Below are 19,323 nucleotides of genomic sequence, written 5' to 3' on the forward strand. Positions count from 1 at the left end.
TGTATAACCTATGGCAATCATTATGGTCAGGAAGCAATGGTCAATCATGATTTCAGCCACAAACTGACCATAATAGTTTTAAAGTGTTGCAAGTCATAAAGCCAACTATAGTTGTTTTTTGTTATCACTCTATATTACATGTGGTAATTCATGACCTACTCAAAATTTGCAATCGTTACTGTCAAAGATAGAATTCAATTTACATGTTTCCATATGTCATTATTAACATTGTTTTTCTCGTGTATTCATACACAAGTCTATACATAGGCTACCATATCTACACTTTAAAAAAAAGATTAAAATTTAGGAGCATTTGATTTTACATGCTCAAATTTAGGGTATTAGGTGTATACGATTGTCACCGTTTAATCAGGATTTGGCAAACGGGAGGCCCTGCTCTGCACACCATTTTAACAGGACACTAGCACGGAAAAATTTTCCAAGGCGTGTTATTCTCACTGCTTGAATGGTACACATAACATTTCATCAGATATACCATATGTCCCCCCCTAAAATTACAATCTGACTTTCTGCAATTTCAAGGCATGAAACTATAACTTATTATGCACATCTTACAAAAAAAAAAAAAAAAAAAAATTAATTTGCTTCAGTGGTCAAGAAGAAACTGGACATTTTTGTAGAGCATGTCAGGAATTCCTTCCCTCCAAGTTCCATCCTAGCCTTCCATGAATGCATAAAGGTACATCATAGTCTAACTGTGATGCAAGTATGTGCACATTATGATGTGACCTGTAGGTCCACGTACTAAACTTGGTGTAGTATCTGGATGAATAATATCTGATCTCCTTTAGAGGGAACAGTTATTTACTTATGACCAGGGACAAAGGTCTTACTCAAAAGATGTCCTGATTAAGCGGTGGCGACTGAAAATGTCTGTCTGTCTGTGTGTATAGGCGTGTTTTGCAAGTGTCAGTGTAAAAAATCTGAAAAAAGGAACCTTCAATCAACAGCAAAGAATCATGAGAAGGATAAACACTACATTGTACCCCAAAATTTGCTACTGAAATACAGAGAAAACTTGAGATATCTACAGGGAGGAAAAAAAAAAACAATCCCATTCATATATGTTTACATTACATTGCACTTTAAAAGAGGTAAATTTTCTTTATCCTCATAAGTCACAAGGAGCGTGGCATCATCATTTTAAGGATTCATGACCCTTGAAGACTACAGCTCCATCTAGATAATCTTCTATTTACAACCACTTTTCAACCTGGTCTGTTCCAGCTTTTTGAAGAGGCATACCTCGTCAAGTATACCACATGCCATACCAGAGAGACATGAAGCTGCATTATGGAGTAAAAACACATTTACATCTGAATTTGTCACGATTCAACAACACTCGTAAACAACTGACGCATCATGAGCGCGTGGGAAACTTGCATTTAGTTACACATAACCGATACACACAGCAATAATTGATGAGGAAAAAAAATGGCACTAACAACCTCATTTCTCAGTTTGATCATTCTTTAACCCACTGTGCAGGGAAACAAGCTTTGCCTGGTATTTCTTATCCATGGGAATTACTACAAGTCACAAACAACGACTTTTTAAATGGATTTGTGGGAAGGAAGATCAAAGTTAGCCCTATGTAGTACTGCAACTGGCAGATCCTTACAAAGGATCCATGCACAGAAGGGATTTGCACGTCTACTGATGATGCTCCAACTGGCTGTTGCCATGCACAGAAATTAATGCACCGACTGACACTTTTTCGTGGACGAACAGCACATCGCCAGCATACCATTTCAGCAGGAGATGATGGGCCGTCTCTGGACTGACTCTTGACGAACAGTCCAGTGACGTGGTGAAGACTGCCGAGTTCTGCAGTGGCGAGGCCATCAGAACCAATGCATGTAACTGATGATGAACCACATACAGTTGATATTCAGTGGTGTGCAGCTTTTATTCTAACTATCAAACGTGATGGAATAGCTACAGGCACAGTGATCACGTACTGCATATGTTTCTAGTTTCCACTTGAAAATAATACTGGTTGCTTGGGATGGGGGGGGGGGGGGGGTTGGGAAGGACTGTCTGTACCCTGTCTCTCTTTGAGACAGGAGGGAGGGTATTACTTTAGGTTGTTGGGCGTGTCTAATTCTTGTTTCACAAACAGTGTCGGCAGTTTCAACCACCAACTGTGCACCTGTGTGCATGGTTTTGGTTTGAATACATACATAATGTGTATTAAACTCTGTATCAAAATCACGGGAGTGGTGTGCCACTTCGTAGCACCCCTCTCTTAGTCTCAACGAGACTACAATGACTCTTTATCTAGGCTGGCCCTAAGGGTTCAGCCTCTGCAGCAGTGCAAAGTTTTGCACCTACAAATTTCACGAGGAGACAAAATAGCTGTTCCATCGATGGGGACTGACTGGAGACTTGTAGGAAGTGGACGCACTGTGAAGCTCGGGGCATGTTTCAGATGTTGCAGTCACGACGATCCTGCAGTTGACCGACAAAGAATAGGAACACTAGCGCGAGAAGACATCGATTGGCATTCCTCTTTTTTTTCTGGTGCATGGGATGACAGTTCTGAGGCTAAGCTCTCCAATCAACTAAAACGGCAGATGCTTGAGGGCACTTGAGCGCAACATTCTCCCCCAGGATTCATACACAGAATAGCTAGCGTCACAGGCGGCGGCGGCGGCACGTGGGTACACAGTAACGTAGGCGCAGCTCGACGCGGGATGGCTTCCAATCTCACCTGCGTCGTCTTCATTCTGGAGTGCATAATTTCACCTCCGCAAGAACATTGTCAGTGCTGCGATCCCCACCCCTACCACGGCATAGCCGCAGGCAGTCCTTACAAATCCTGATAACGATTCCTGGGACCTGGCCGCTGCTTGATCCGGGTCGAAGAAGTGCATGAAGCCCTCCTTGATAGGCATCGTAAGGGGAGAAAAGAAAGAGAAGATCTCATTCGTAAATTATTTGTCCCCATTCATAAATATATGCATCAAAATATCTGGTTCAAATCTCATGCAATAATAATTTCTACACAGGCGCTCTCTTGGCATTTTCAGAGGTTTCTATTTTTCTTTGTCACGATAAATCTATTATAAGTTAATTTTCAAAATCATTAGATAATGAGCAATATGAACCATTGACTTTGATAAATATGATTCATAGTTTGCATGGCTTTTGGTAAGCTCCAAAGACATCTGTTGTCGTTGATGCTATTGGATTTATCTTTACAGCAATGAATGATGTCTGAAGTTTTAACACAAACTGCAGGGTTTGTTTTGTTTTGTTTTGTTTTGTTTTGTTTTGTTTCTTTTTGCAAGATGGCATTACTTTTACACTTGATTAGAGTCATTCTAAAGGACATTGTGAACCTTTTTGTCTCATGCCTTATTCGCACCACTGGAGGGTGCCGTCTACATGTATGGCTCACTTTGTCAGCAAAAGTGACAAGAAAGGTTGAATTCCATTTGCTAAGGGGCATAAACATAGTGTTCAAAGTAAACCAGTGGATTTACACTTGGCAAACAATGGATACTGATTGGTGCATGTTGTATTGACTCACGATACCAGCATGTAATTCTGGTGCATCCAGTGCAACAAACTGTAACTTCCAGCGACAATACATTCAAGTGTATTCCTTTCTCTCTTGATTATGATATGATATCAATGACATATACATGTATGCGATATTATAGTAAAAGAGCCGGAGAGAACATAAAACATGCATTACACAGAAATCTACATTTAAGAATGCAAGAAAAGGTGCATCATGCAGTAATTTGGGAAAATAAATTGCTGTAAAAAATGTGCAGGTCTGTGTTGATGGGCAGAGGAAGAACCTTTTCAAAATGAAAAACCATGGATAAGCCCATAGTCTGAAACACGTCCATATATACAACAAGGCAAGTGCCAAAATGTGTCTCGCCCATTCGTGTAGAAGAAATTAATGTTTTTCTAACTCCCAGAAGAAGTTCTTGACCCCGCCTACGACCTTTGACCTTGTGGTGACCTTCATCTCCCCAAGGGACATTTACCAGCCAAGTTTGGTCACAAACGGACATAGGGATCAAATGTTACGAGCCATAATTGAAACGCGCCGTAAAAACTTAACATTAGGCCCTAAAGTTCATTGACCCCTGCCTGTGACCTTTGACCTTGAGGTGACCTTCATGTTTGGTAAAATGTGTAACTTTCTATAACCATTCTTCCCTCCAAGTTTGATTGAAATTGAAGTCCTCAGTAGAGAGTTATTCAAGTTTTTGTAGCGTTACGGACGGACGGACGGACGACAGACGGACAGATGCTGCAGGCGATCCCTTAGTCTCCCCTCGACGAACTACCACATCTAATACATGCATGGCATTCTTGCTCAAGACATAAGGTGGCACAGGGGGAAAGGTAGGAAAGAACATCGATAGCATGAAAAATGTACCAAGTGGTATATCTGGCAGGGGGGAATCAACTGATGCTTGTTCGTTTGTTCTGCATGAAAGGAACTATCACTCAGTTTTCCTTTCATCAATGAGTTCCCTTAATTCCCTAAATTCCCTGAAAATACTCAAGTGAAGATATTATACTCTCTGAAGAGGATAGCTCATAATCACACAGCGGCAACAAGGATGACAAGAGGCCTTGAAAATTGATGACGGGATTTAGCGTTCAGGCCTCATAAATAAAGATTTCGAAAGTATCAATGTATTTTCTTTTAACATTGTTGTTTTTTCGGTTGCCAGTCACAAACATAAAACGCATCATCAATAAAACAAGGAGAAGGAAAGGCATGCAGCAAACGTGCTCGTAACACACACATGCAATGGGACCACACAAAAGACTATATTGAGTGCAACCAATGTTAGTTACATGCAAAGGGATAATGGGTAGTAGCGATTATGTCAAGAGAGGACAAATTGATGAAGTCAATTCGCACTTAAAAGAGAAGTGACCGATGAAATGTATTCTGTTTTTACAGCCATACTGGCAGAAAACTTGCAGCACAATCTGGCAAAAAATAATTTGAGGGCCCTTCCACCCCCCCCCCCCCCTCCCTTCAACGTTGCTGTGCTGAATAATGTTAGCTATCAGGATATTTCATTGAAAAACGCATCTCCTCGTAGAGGAAGCATGCCTAATTCACCAATATGTAAAATTTCACTGGTGGCGGCTAACTATAATTCGTAACTAGCTCAGCAGGTGTCATGTAGCAGAAAGACATAACGCTGCTTGATACTTTTGCAATCAAACTGTGCATGTATGTTTAATTTCACTTTTGAATATTCTTCTGCTGTTTAAGTACGATGAAAAGATGTTTGTTTTTTTGCAACCAAAGGTACAGATGAAAGGACTACATGAAATGATAATCATAAACAGAATTTACAGTTGTTGCATTTTATCGAATTTTACATACAATGATAGGCCTCTTGGAGCACAAAAAGGTTTGTAATAAGTATACCCTTTGCTGGAGCACCTTCTTCTTTCTTTTTTTTTTACCACAGATTCAGTTTATAGAGAGAGATAGAGAGTGGTTAAAGAATTGAAGCCCCCACCAGTCATTTAAGAAAGAAACCACACCACACTACAAAACACACAGCAGAAAGAGTTCTTTTGTGTTCAAACTGCCCAAAATTCCCCAAAGAGGTTTCAGAAGCTGCAACTGACCAGCAGTGATTAAGAACAGTGCAAGAGAAATATTTTGTTCTTCATTTTTTTTTTGGACCAACATTATATCTACTTTATGTCCTCTTTAATCAGCCCTCAGAGCACAGAGAAGAGAAATGTACAAATTATAATTAGACAGTTCTTCACGTCAGATTGGACACGGCATGAATACGTGGAAGAACGAAAACCGAGTGCACACACGACAACAAAGCGAGTAAAAAGCTGTGAGCGTCTGCTTTCATATTGAACACATGACTTTAAACCAAGTTGTCCTCACTTTTTATTTTTTGCATAAACAATGCAACAAAACTACTGGACATAGAAGACTAAGGAGGAACATGTCCTATCTTCTCAGTAAACACGCTAAAGCTGCGATCCCGGCACCGAACACGGCCATACGGCATGCGGACGACATAATTGACGACACCGTCTCCCTCGCTCGAACTTTTCCTTTCTCCTCCTCAAAAAATTCCATAAAACCGTCCTAACGTTTCCGATCCCGAGGAGGACGTTTTAGGAAGTGTTTTGGATAGCGTCATGGAGAAAGTGGAGAAGAGAATATAAAAAAGATGGAAAACAAAATGAGTGTGTGAGCCAGAATGTTATCAAAAGAATGACAGAGAAAGGTTAATCTGCTCAAAGAATTTCATAGGGAGCTCTATGGTAAAATTCTGCAAAAAGGCTGAAAGAACATATTCCTACGCCTTTCTCAATGCCTTCTCCACTTCTCATTGGGATGTGTTTTGGTTGCTGCTGCTTGCAGAGTGTAAATACAGCCTACTGTTTTGACTCTCTGCAAAACTAGATTTCTTTTTCGAAAATTGTCGATGAAAGATACATTGCTGTATCATCATCATCATCATCATCGTGTACATACATAACATACAGCAGATTAGCCCAAGCATATGATACTTCTGAGAGGAGGGGAATCAACAAAAGATGTAATTCATCAAACTTAAATGCAAACATTTGTTTCATACGGATCAGATGGTAAAGTATACTTTATTTATGGGGTCTTTGAAAAAAAAAAAAAGGGTGCATTTTGGCTTGCCATAAATCATATTGGACTGAGGGAGTGGGTGGGAATCGGGGTAGGGCGGGGGAAGAGCTTCATTCAGTCTTCGGAAGCCAGAATAACAACTTTCATATCACTGTTAATGTCATCAAACAGATGATGCAAACAAAATGAATGTAAGTTAGGATACAGCTACCAGCAGATACTCCAAATCTCAACTGCATACACCATATCAGACCCACGTTGAAAAAAAAAAAAAGATTTGAAGGGGAAATATTGTTAAGAATCATATCTGTGTACACAGGTGACTCCCATCATAATCCTTGGGGACCGGCAGTTTTCTTCCATGATACTGTATCGAAATTTTGTTATAGCCGAACAAAAAGATACATCACATATAAAGATGATAAGTTTGGGACTTGGATTTTTACTTCTGTGTGTTTCAACAATGTTGGCTGTAATGGGAGCACCCTGCACATACGTATGTGTATATAAATATCGGTACATAAATTCCACATTTGATGGTTTGATGTTGAAACTTAATGAAGATAAATGCATAGCCAAGTGACTAATGCTTTAATACAATCTGCTGTGTACGACAGAGAAGTGAGAATGCAATTATTTTATCTGCTTCAGGCTAACCACAGAGGTACAATGAATATCATCTAGTCATCAAATACAAACTTTCTGTGCTACTAGCCTGGAATTCACAGCTAAATTATTTCCCACCAGCTAACTCCACTTCATGAACCCAACATACCACCACACTGAGGAAAAAAGTAAATGGCTGTGAATATGCACATAGCACTGGGAACAGGAGGTAGATGCTCTGCTGAATGTCGCCCTCGGTTGTCAGCCCTTACCCAGTTTTGATGCTCCTGCATCCAGTCTATCAATTTGGTGTCCATGTATCTTGCCGTCCATCCGATAATACTGCCCACGAGATCCTCGAGGTTATTACTGGCGCAATGTACTGACAGGCGTCCGCTGAACGCAATGAGGGCTGCTATCCTTCCCCATGAGACTCCTGCAAGTGAGAAATTTGCAGATGGGAAAACAAAGAGCAGACCGGTGAGCTATCGAACGATGAGGTGGTATGCACGAGTCATGACCACTGGATGGAAAAGAAAAAAGGCTCAAACTATCAGTGATATCAGTCAACAAGATCAAGCGATTTCAAGATTTGGAAGACGTAATCTCTGTAACTTGTCTCACTTTGAAATTGATGGTGTGTCATGCATTTGTTCTTTTGGTAACAGAGCATTCTATACCGCATTCGTCTCAGAGATAGTACATTACATGCACAAATCTACAATACCTTGACCATGATTGTGTTGTATGTGAAGTCTACATCATCAGTTAGAATATTCTTATCTTTTAATACATATTTCAACATCTTCTTCATACTTGTGCATAAAGAGGTCTGTTTTGTATAACTTACTGAAATGAGGCTAACAGACCCCTTTTCCAGTGTAGTGAATATCGAGGAGGGATTGCATACCAAAAACCAGAATTCACTCAATCAGAGAAATTAACCCATTAAAAATGCAAAATAAGGTCACATACATGTATTCTGTGGTTTCTTGGTTTACCACAATATCAAACATATCAGGATGTTTGCTCTACAAACACATTTTCCTAAATTACACCAATTTTCCCACGCACCCTCTAATTGAACGCACACATTATTCTCATCAGAGGGTAATTTTCATCGAAATTGCTTCTGACAATATCCGCACGTGGTAACCCATTTTACACACGGTAGATATAATGTTGTTGCTTCAGCAAAACGTAATCCTCTAATTTCGTTTCAACGCTGTTTCACAAAACCAGGACATTGTGGTAAAAATGTAGGGGAGACAGCGATCACATAATTCCTTCAAGTGGAATTAATAGTTCGCGGAGAGACCAGAATTTGAGCACTCTTGCAGAAGGGATCAAAGGAAGGAAATTTGGAATGAAAAAAAGAGACAAGGGAGGAATGGTAATTTTGATCAAACATGAAAATGAATGTTTCGTGTAGACTACAGTTCAGGAATTGGTAGTGTGAAGCATCCATGAGGCGTATAACAGTGTGAAGCATTGAAAATATTCAATTTTTCCATCAACATTCAAAAGCCAGACAGTTGGGAGAGTATAGAAAGTAAGAGTTTTAAAAAACACTCCAAGAAAGGGACATTGAAACTTAGAAAGAAAAAAAAAGACAAATGTGTATGACAAATATTTGTTTGTATATCTTACATGGCCATATGGTTGGTTCTTTAAAAAAAAAAAATATATATATATATTTTTTTTTTTTTTTTTTTTTTTGGGGGGGGGGGGGGGGGTTGTTACTGATATGGAAGAGCTCACACTTTCACTGTGAAACAAATGTGCATGAAAGTATAATTTGTGTATTTATAATCATGAGTGCAGCTGCCGTGGAAACTTTACACCTAATGAGCTGTGGCCAGTGAAAGTTTATATCCTCTGAGAACACTCAGGTAACAAGTGTAGCTTGACAGGGTGGGGCAAATAATTACCGAGCGGATGTTAGTAAGAGGTGGGTTGGTATGCTAGGTAGATGAGGGGGAGGGGAGAGTGGGTGCATGTTTATCTATGCACATATATGACATCTTTGTTTCCATTTCATTCAATCAAACAGGACACTTGCACAAGCTAAAGACTGGTTTGTTGGTCAGTCCATACCACTGAAAAATATTGCAGGATTACAGCGCAATCTTAGGTTAAACACAACAACATAATAGTAACACGATAGTGCCTATTAACAGAAAAACCACCTACATGTACCATGTATTGGAAAGATATAAGCAAAACAGAAGTGGTCTTTTTCAATATATCTGCATTAGTCTATCTGGACTTTAATCGGTATGTGTCCCTCAGTTGATTTCTCAGTGTGTATGCATCCTTCAGTATCTCACAAGTCCTTCTGTATATACACCTGTATATATCTCTAACTTTAACAAGAAACTCTCATATTTATCATTTGTAATTGATAATGTACACTGTAATCAAATCCCTGAATTTAACACTCTATAATGCTTTCCTTTCCATCTCCCTTTTACACAAGAGAAATAGGTAGGCATTAGATAGCAGCAGCAGTAGCAGGCAGTCTGTAGCAATGGAAGTTGTAGTAGGAGGAGGAGGAGGAGGAGGCTTGAAATGTGTAGAAGTAGTAGTAGTAGTAGTAGTAGTAGTAGTAGTAGTAGTAGTAGTAGTAGTAGTAGTAGTAGAAGTAGTAGTAGTGATAGTAGTAGTACTAGTAGTTACAGTAGCAGCAGCAGAAGTCGTCATTGATTTCAATGATAATTAAACCATTAAAAAATATATAAAAAGCACACAGGATATAGGGTAACCCTATTCTTTCCCCTTGACATTTGTCACATCTACATGTATCTTTCACGTTAAGATATGTTTTTATGGACGTCAGAGTGTGGTCAGCAAAATATGATCCCAGTTCCTGCTTGGCTAACAATCATAATGGCATCTGACACGCAAAAGGACTTATCTCCACTGAAGGTAGTTCTCCCTCTATGATTCTGAACACAAAATCCTGTTCATAATTTGGCTTTGTGTGATCGCCTCGTAAATAGGGCTTTGCTCTAGATTTTAGAAATAAAACCCAACCACAAACATACACCAATTCATGTTTACAAAAATAACAGTCAGCCTCATGAAAAAAAAAAAAAAAAAAAAAAAAATCTGTTGCGGTAAAGTATGATTTATCTTTGGAAACAGATCTGAGTCCACAGAAACCACAGAGATCCTTAATAGATGTTTATAGAAACAGCAGAAACTTCGTATTGCAGAGTCTGTAGCAACACTAATCACTCTTGACACTGTGACACTTTATGTGTGCAAAGTGAAAGCTAACAAGGATATAAAGAAGTTTCCCATCCACCTGTTGTCCCCCCCCCCCCCTTTTTTTTTTTATAAGAACGTTTATGGCATCATTTCATAGTAGGGGAAGTCTACTAAGAGCTAAGGGGATTCCCCCCATAAAATCTTCCGCAAAACATGCATGCAGTTCATGAGACCATGCCGTTTGCATTTCTTCGTTAACCCAGGCGGAACAAGCAAACACCTTCGAGCAGACAACATAAGAGATAAACATATATTCTTTTTAAATAAAAAATTCTCTAGTACTAGTGGAATGCAGCACTGAACTAGAAGGTGACACCATTTATCAAAAAAAAGAAGAAGAAAAAACAACAACAAATTGATGAAATCCTGTAACCGTCTATATGAAACAAACTGACAAACTCTTGGAAGTTATTTCTCACTCATTTCCATAAACTGAGGATGTGACGTCTTCCCAGTCAGAATGAAGGCATCATTCAAAGATATCTCTGCTATATTAAACTGTGAGTACCACAGTGTGGTAGAAAGGCACTATCTTGAGGAAATCAGTATTTGGACAATCATCACCAATGTCTCGTGTACATATGCACTGTAAATCAAAGAATTGTACAAATGTATGCATTTTTTGTTGTCGCTGCTGTTGCTGATTAAGAACTACAGGACCTTATGACTGCATGTACAGGGCAAAGCAACTGCAGATATACAGTGACATAACCTCAATGCTTTCATGTACAATGCAGAGTACCAGAGAGGGTAAGAGTACCTATACACTCCAAGCAATATCCATACGGGTGTAAAGCAAATCAGCTGGTACATGTGTAAATCAACATTACAACTGCCATGCTATGACAGTATATATTTTTTTTTTTTTTTTTTCAAAAAACTTTTTTTTCACAAGCTGCCCAGAGTTGCATAAACTTGACAACACCAACAGCAAACGGCCAGTGGCATCTCATTATTCATGTCTGATTTGTGCAGCTTCATTTGTATGTATGTGTATGTGTGTATGTGTGTGTGTGGGTGTGTGTGTCTGTATGTGTGTGTGTCTGTCTGTCTGTCTGTCTGTCTGTCTGTCTGCCTGTAGTGTTTCACAGGGTTGGCCGAGGAACATCACCAAAATGATAGCAAATGCTCTGATTGCTGCAAAGCCCCTACACTGGGGGATAGTTTGAATTCCCTCCTTGGTTTAAGGGCACTCTCTCCTTACCTGCAAGCCACTGTGTGAGCAATCTAGAATAAAATTATTACGCTACAACCTTAAAGGGAAATTCCAGACGATTTTCATAATTTCATATCATGTAGCACATAAATCAAGAGCTCCATGTATAGATTTGTGGAATTTATTGTGGTTCTTGAGCAGAGAAACAATACTTTGAAAAACGTTTAACAAATTACACTGAACAAGGATGATGACATAGGAGGCTCACATATTTCAGAAATGTATCAGTGTAATTCCATTACAATACTGCCTGCTTGCGAGTTCACCTGTGTATAATCTATATGCCTTCTTCTTTTGTGCTGCTTCCTTGAGCCCCAACTCATGCATTCTAATGTGACTCTGCCACACATGTCATCATCCTTGTTCATTGCAATTTGCTATAAATTTTGAAAATATCCTTATTCTTCATCCAAGTTATCGTAAATTCTGAAACTCTGTCCTCAGTATAACTAATTTATGGTTGTTCAAATGTAAAAATCTGAAAATCATTCGGAGGTCTCCTTTAGACTAATATCACATCCACTCCACATGCGCGATGTCTCATCGATCAACGACATTTATTCATTTCCTGTTATAGGGCAGCTGAAGGAAGTCTTGATCCTTGAACATTTTTTCATGTTCTTCCTCACTGCTGAATCAGAGGGGAATATGAGCTGAAATTTGACTTACTGCATAAGCTGTTATTTTTGCATGTACATGTTCTTACGAATGAAGAGGTCACAGACATTTTTGTGAGATGTTGTTTTCGCGACTTGACACCAACGCTATCATAAATGCATTATCAACCTAGCGCATGGCGACATTTTCGCTTGTTGTTAAATTTGGGACCCAACTGTGAATCACGAAATTAGCGAAAATAACAGCTTATACAGTATGCTACATTGTAATCTTGATCATGGAACACTGTATGTTACTTTCAGACAGAAATCACATCACTAGGGAAGGCCAGGAAAAAAAGACAACCAATGTTCTGAAATTATCATTTCCAGACCTACAAGTGGGTTCCAACGCAATCATACAAGATTGCTGCAAAAAGAATGGTACGACAGCAACATTCAATTTAAGGTCTGAACTGAATCCATCATGGTCGTTATAGACAGCAGAGCAGTTTAGACCACAACCACCAAGGAGATGATAGGACCCATGCACCGGCTGCCAGATTTCAATTACCTTTTGATCCGTTGTCTTGGTCTCTGAACAGCTCGTCGGCGAGGTCTTTGAATTTGGCATACGCCGTTGTCGGGCTGATGTTGAGCTCCTGGCAACATCCAGCAAAAAATTCGGGGTTTGTTCGTTCAATTTCTTCACCTACTCGAAGCAGACATTGGAAAAAAAAATAGGCAATTGGTTCACAAGCAAAAAATATACATATATATCTACATGTATATATTTCAACTTTCAGTTTGGTGTATTATGTCCAATGATTTTCAAATTTGTCTGGTATCAACTGCAAACGAAAAACATTGAGAAGACAAACACACAAAATAACAATAAGTGCACAAAAATCTTCGTACTGGTAATTCAAGAAAATTTTTCATTTAAAATTTCAACGCACTAGATAACACAGAATGAGACAACTCAACTGAGTAAAACAGTAAATTATTTTTTTTTTTTTCTTGAATGACTCCCCACCGAGAATTGTTTCAATGTTGCAAATACGCAAGTGGAAATGGTGCCAAGTCGAAAGGTTTCCTTAAAGAAAACACAATATCAGCCTACTTCAAGTCCAAATCATTATGAAGAATTTTAGTTACGTGACAGGACAGCTGGGAGAACCGTGAACACAATGACTTGCTGGACAAGTGGTATTGAAACTGCAAATTGTGCTATAACGTTTTGTAAACTCATTAACTGGTTAAAACTTCACCCATTAATTATGGGAACCGGATGTGTAATGAGTTACCCTTTCGGGAATAACAGGCAGCTTAGATCTGCAACAATAGTGCTATGACACGCCTCCTCCTGCTCACAGGTTGAACTATGAGAGCTCTACTGGGAACAGATGTCTTGCACATGGGGAGAACAAAATTGTTTGCCTTGTAGGCATGTAGTAGCATTAGTGTTACAGATCTAAAGCTGCCAAGTGCCAATGACTCCAGTATAAGCAACAGGAGGAGAGTAGTAGCACAGGTGAATGTCATCAACATGACCAAATCATGACCAAAACCAACTCATCTTCAACTTCAAGTTTAGACCTAGATTCCCAGGGAAGATGACATAATTACGCATCTACATCTCACCTATTTCTCTCATTCTTGCGGCAACAGGAGCGTAAGGCTCTCTGCTCACATGTTGAAATTCGGGAAGTTCAATGCTCTCCTTTCGTATCCTGTGTATGCAGTAGTCCTCAACCAGCCTAGCAGTGTCACTCCCATTCATCTGGAGCAGAGAAAAATGAGAGATAAATGTAAGAGGTGTAATCTTCTGTTAACGAGGTGCAACAAAGTCCAAAGCTTTTCTGCCTTGGAATATGCACATAGTGTATCCCACTGATATGGGATATTTTAATGTTTTTCTTGCACAGGTACATGTAGTTAAGATCATTCTCTCCTTCATACATTCCACATGAAAAACATTTGGGGATATATTACAACATATTCTGCTTGAAAACTTGTCACAAAAGGGCGGCCTATCACACTGAAACATACACGAGAGTGATATGCTATTGGGTATTGAGCCTGCAATTGCAGGTGAATGCAAAACCAGATGGCCATGTGTAATTTCTAATTAAAATTTTTGCTTTGGAGAAGGGCCTTATTATCTGATGATGTATTGGAGAAGAGAACACTATAGTCTCTGAGTCCAGACTTTTGACTAGTTTGGTCAGACAACCATTTCACAGATATCAGCTAGTCAGCATTCCTTGTACAAGTACAGTGTAGTCTAGTGTATGTCATTACCTACCAGCTCAGCATAAATTCACAAAAATATTGTACATAATCATTCAACTATTTCCACGATGATGCTTTTGAGCACAAACAATGTTCACAGAAAGAAGGGCAAGTGCGGGTCTTTAAAATCCAAATCAGCACAGACTATTACTCTATGGAGAATGCATGCCGCAAACGTCAGCGTTGTGTACCTGCCAATGAAAGATGACAAACAGATACATACAAGGTATGCCCACTCCATTCGTTAGGCCAGCGTACAAGTGTAAGTGCATTTGCAAATTCATGCAACAGTGTCACTCCCAAAGCACTCGCATACATCACTTCTGTACGGCATAAAGAGGGGATCAAAACTGGATTAGACTGGTAGTGGTGGTGCTAAGCCCTGTGGTACTGTATTGTGCCCTATATAAATTTATCATAAATCTGCCTAACAACAGATGCAAGAAATCCACAGGGAATGGATATGGACAGTAATAACTGCATGTCATCTACATTTAGAATCTCTCCCCAAAATAAGAATACATCATGCATTATCTCTTGTTTTACCGTGATACTCTAAGCAGAACACAATTTTCCTTTTCATTTAAATCTAGCAATGCTATTGGAACTAGGAAGGCAATACTTGTAACCAGGAATGTGTGCGATGTACAATACATGTAAACAAATGGGTGCATTGAACCCATTGCCAATATAGGGTCATCGTGCTAGAAATCTCTAGCTTTTCGATCACAGCATGTCTCCTCACCAGTTGGGCCTCATCATGGTGGCATGCAAAGAATTTAGATCGATCCTAGATCAGTGAGGAATACTGATAGAGATCTACATGATCTACACGGATCTCCTATGTGTGGAAATGAATGTGACGTAACGCACCTCCTTGCCCACTGACAAAACAGTCATGTCATACAAATCATGACACTTCAGTGCATGGGCAATACTGACAGTTGCAATATTTCAGTGTACATTTTCATGACAAACTTGACGGAGACCCAATGACTAACATTAGCATCAACAAAAAGACAGACACACACTTCACGTTGAATTAATGGTCTCTCTGTGTGCTACTTTGCATGGTACACATGTATAATTTGCAATTAGTTTTCTATTTCATTTTTCAATTTTGATTGACCATTTAATTTACTTTTATTTATCCTAATGATTTGGCAGTGAGGGCAGCTCCCAGTTCCCTTCACAATATCGAAATGCTCAAATTCTGTAAGTCACTGGCATTTTGAACTACATACAACTGTACCTGATTATGTTAAAATGATGAATCAACCATAATTATTAGCTATATATAGACTATCTGAAGGATTCCAACCTAAGTTTTAAGTATCCCTGTATCTCCTTGTTACCTTATAACTTTGGCTGTCCATATTAAATCTGACATATGTAAGGGTATATTGAGGCAGTATAGACTGCAGTTTTGACCCTGATCTGCATATGACATTAAATATATGGTCACAATAACAACATCTAAGTATCTCTGTGCAATACTCAAAACAAAATAATAAATGCATTGCTACAGCATAATTACTCTTAGTGTATTGCACATTGCAGCATTCACAACTGATGACAAAATAAGGTCCTATCTTAACTAAAGCATAAAAAGAAATGAGTGGGCATGATTGGTATCAAAAGTAGAAACAGAAATAGAATCGGTATCATTGCATATCATATAGTTTTGAAATTACATATTCATAATATCACAGTAACTATATATGGCATCTGTCTGCACAGTAAATTCTTGAATGCTTATCCTTTCTCATGTATTTCATTTTTTTTTTCAGAGTTAACATGATCTTCGTGAAGGAAATCATTCTTCTGTTATGAAATCACCAAGACATGATAGAGAACACTTTGTATAAAGAGGGGAAATTTCTCTAGGGAATGATGAACAATACATAGCGGAGAATGAAGGCCAAATCTATGCAGCTGAACCTCAGTATGATGAGGTCACATAGAACAAAACCCTTTGATAGCATGGTGATTTTGCAAATCCCATCTCTTTATACTTCTTTGTTCTTGTATACCCTGAAACAGTGAGAAAACCAACAAGGTAAATGCTTTTTAGGTCTTCGTGATAATGCGGTTCCATCATGTACAAAATCAAATGTGCCATCATCAATAGACCACAGTGGACTACACAACACTGAGTCAAACTACCTTGTACCATGCATCAAAATGTGCAGACTGTGATTATCAACTAAGCAACTACATTTAAAGAGGTTCTGCAAGTTTTCAAAAGAGATGATTAAAAGTAAGGCACACGGCGCACAGCAGCTGTGGGTTGTACATTACCCTTTTCCTATGACTGGACTTTGTCATGATCACAGATTGCTGCTTTCCTACCACACACAGAAGATTGATCGAGGGCGGAGACAACGGCTCAGTAGTCCTACTCCTTCAGCCAAACCTTGATGAATTGATCTATTCATCTCATTTTGACAAATTATAAATAGCTGCCTGAATCCTCGATATAGCAGTTGATCTAAATAAAGACTGAGCAGATGCGCTCATTAACAACTATCATCTACAACTATTGCGCAATACAGCCATCCTGTAGAAACCCTTTTGTGCAATCAGCACTGAATTGACAGATACATTTTCCCCACTACAAAGCACAGACCATTCATGTTCCCAGCCACCCTACACAGTGCACATTCATGCATATCAATGCACTTGTCAGGTACTTCCCCGCTGACTGTGTGCGTACAAGGAGAAACAGAGCAGAGAGACACGTAAGTGATTTCCACGACAACATTCAACTAGCATGTAGCATGTTTGTATCTTTCCCTGTGCATGGAAACAAGAAATGACATCATCTTCCAGCGTGAAAGGATAAAAACCAGTGGGTGGGAAAGATTACTGTGTCCATTCCGTGTCTTTCCTTTTGATTATGTCATGCTTTCTGCTCGATACCCTGGTTGCAGCAGTATTAAGCCTGTAATGATCCTGAGTTACTCAGTACTCTACAAGAAATTACTTGACGTCTTAATCTGTGAAGCAAAGCTTGATGCCTTCATGTGGATGAACTGTGTATACGTGCAATACAAATCTAGGGTGTGTAATCACTCTTGGGGGCAAAGACATCTTTACATACATACAATATATACACATTGTACTACTAGCCTGGACAATTATGTTGAAACATGAAAAGGTGCTTATCACAGGTCAACTAGATAAAAGACTTTTTCTTCACATCTGACAACAGGTTGTTGTACCAGGGGTAATGGATACCCTCCTATGCAATCCCACTGTCAGCAACTGTCATTTCTTCTGTACATGTTTGTCCACAAGCATGGAAAAGTGTTCTTCTAACTTGAGCAATAACAGATCACTCCTCATCCTTGTGTATTCCTTCAGTTCCTTGAAATGGCTATTAAAAGTTGTATTGTATCATCATCTTCTAGGTACTTATGACAACGTGAACTTGTAACAAAAGCAGTTTCTCGACAATCAGAAAATCATTCACTTTCATGCACTTGCTTTGAAGACCAAAATATGAATTGTAGAAATAGCTCCATATTGTTCACACTGCATTCTTCTGAAATTCATATGAAAGAAAATGTTGCACAGGGTCACATTTTTAGAAGTGAATAATAATTTCACCACTATAACACACCCTGTAAGTTCTTTCTATTCACTACATTTGTTTTGATTTTGCCAGTTGACAAGAAATCTATAAGTAATGCTGACTCAAACATCTTGAATGATAGACTTCTTGAATGTTGCAGCTACGCAAGAGGCTTTAATAGCTAATATCTTTGCCTTTCTTTCACTGTGGTAAACAAAGTCGCCTACATGTATTCACAGCAAACTTCTCCCCCCCCCCCCAAAAAAAAAAAAAAAAAAACTTTCAATGCCTGTGTTTTATTAACACACCAAGATCATAAGGGTGGGAGTGGGGGTAATTGAGTAGAGGGTTGGAAGGGGAGGAATAAGGAGAAAGATTCCAGGACCATTCGTATAAATTGAATTGCTTTCTATTTTAGTCCAGTAATTGTCTACTGGACATCTGGTGTGGCGTAGAGAGCTACAGGATGTAATCAGTTTGGGGATGTCAGTGAACACACAAATACACAGCAATCAGCTCTTGCCAGCAACAGAAGATAATAGTAGGCCCTCTATCAACTGATAGTGAAAACCAATTTATTAGAAACGGAAATAAAAGAAGGTACTAGAACTTGCAGTAAAGCAGGCTATAAGGATAAAATAATTCACAAACACAGAATGACTACATGCTTTTCAATATCAGACTCAAAATGAATGGAAAATTACAGAATTGATGGTTACAAATGATTTTCATCTAATTTGTACATACAACGCATGAGGTTGCTCCTCATGTCACTGTCTGACACAAAACGTAACTTGAAATTTGCTTTTGATTTTCTCATGTTAGGTATGAGTTTGATGAAACCTCTACAAACGTTTGATTTAACTCTCTTCATCATTAAAGCCGAGACAAACATGGTGCGAATTTACAGTTCATTATACTTTGGGAATTCAAAACAGAAGAAATGGCAATAGAAGAAGTGACAGTAGAGGTGGTACACTCATACATACAGTATCATAAGTAGGCCCTAGTACAGTATGTCAAAAAAAAAAAAATAGATATATCGCTACGGCGACTGATATGCCTCCGCTATAATGCATGGTTCTCCTAATAGGTCTATAGTACAATGTCT

General features: G+C 38.9%; 1 protein-coding gene across 2 annotated transcripts in view; it reads right to left on the reverse strand.

Moving 5' to 3' along the window:
• Positions 1 to 226: 226 nt before the first annotated feature.
• Positions 227 to 19,323, reverse strand: part of LOC139725339 (anti-apoptotic protein NR13-like) — a 45,896-nt gene continuing 26,799 nt past the window's right edge. Inside the window, exons 2-5 of one of the 2 annotated variants that reach the window (XM_071636427.1) lie at positions 13,985 to 14,123; positions 12,915 to 13,052; positions 7,528 to 7,691; positions 227 to 2,906 (exon numbers count right to left, since the gene is read on the reverse strand). In XM_071636427.1, coding sequence (XP_071492528.1) covers positions 2,766 to 2,906; positions 7,528 to 7,691; positions 12,915 to 13,052; positions 13,985 to 14,123 — 582 coding nt within the window. In that variant the 3' untranslated portion in view covers positions 227 to 2,765. Of the gene's footprint in view, positions 2,907 to 5,104; positions 6,134 to 7,527; positions 7,692 to 12,914; positions 13,053 to 13,984; positions 14,124 to 19,323 lie in introns of those variants that run through there. The other variant, XM_071636425.1, reaches the window with a different exon arrangement.

Source organism: Diadema antillarum, unplaced genomic scaffold (assembly GCF_040938485.1).
Source record: "Diadema antillarum isolate AM-2024a unplaced genomic scaffold, OU_Dant_1.0 seq00000035_RagTag, whole genome shotgun sequence".
In the NCBI taxonomy this organism is placed as follows: Eukaryota; Metazoa; Echinodermata; class Echinoidea; order Diadematoida; family Diadematidae; genus Diadema; species Diadema antillarum.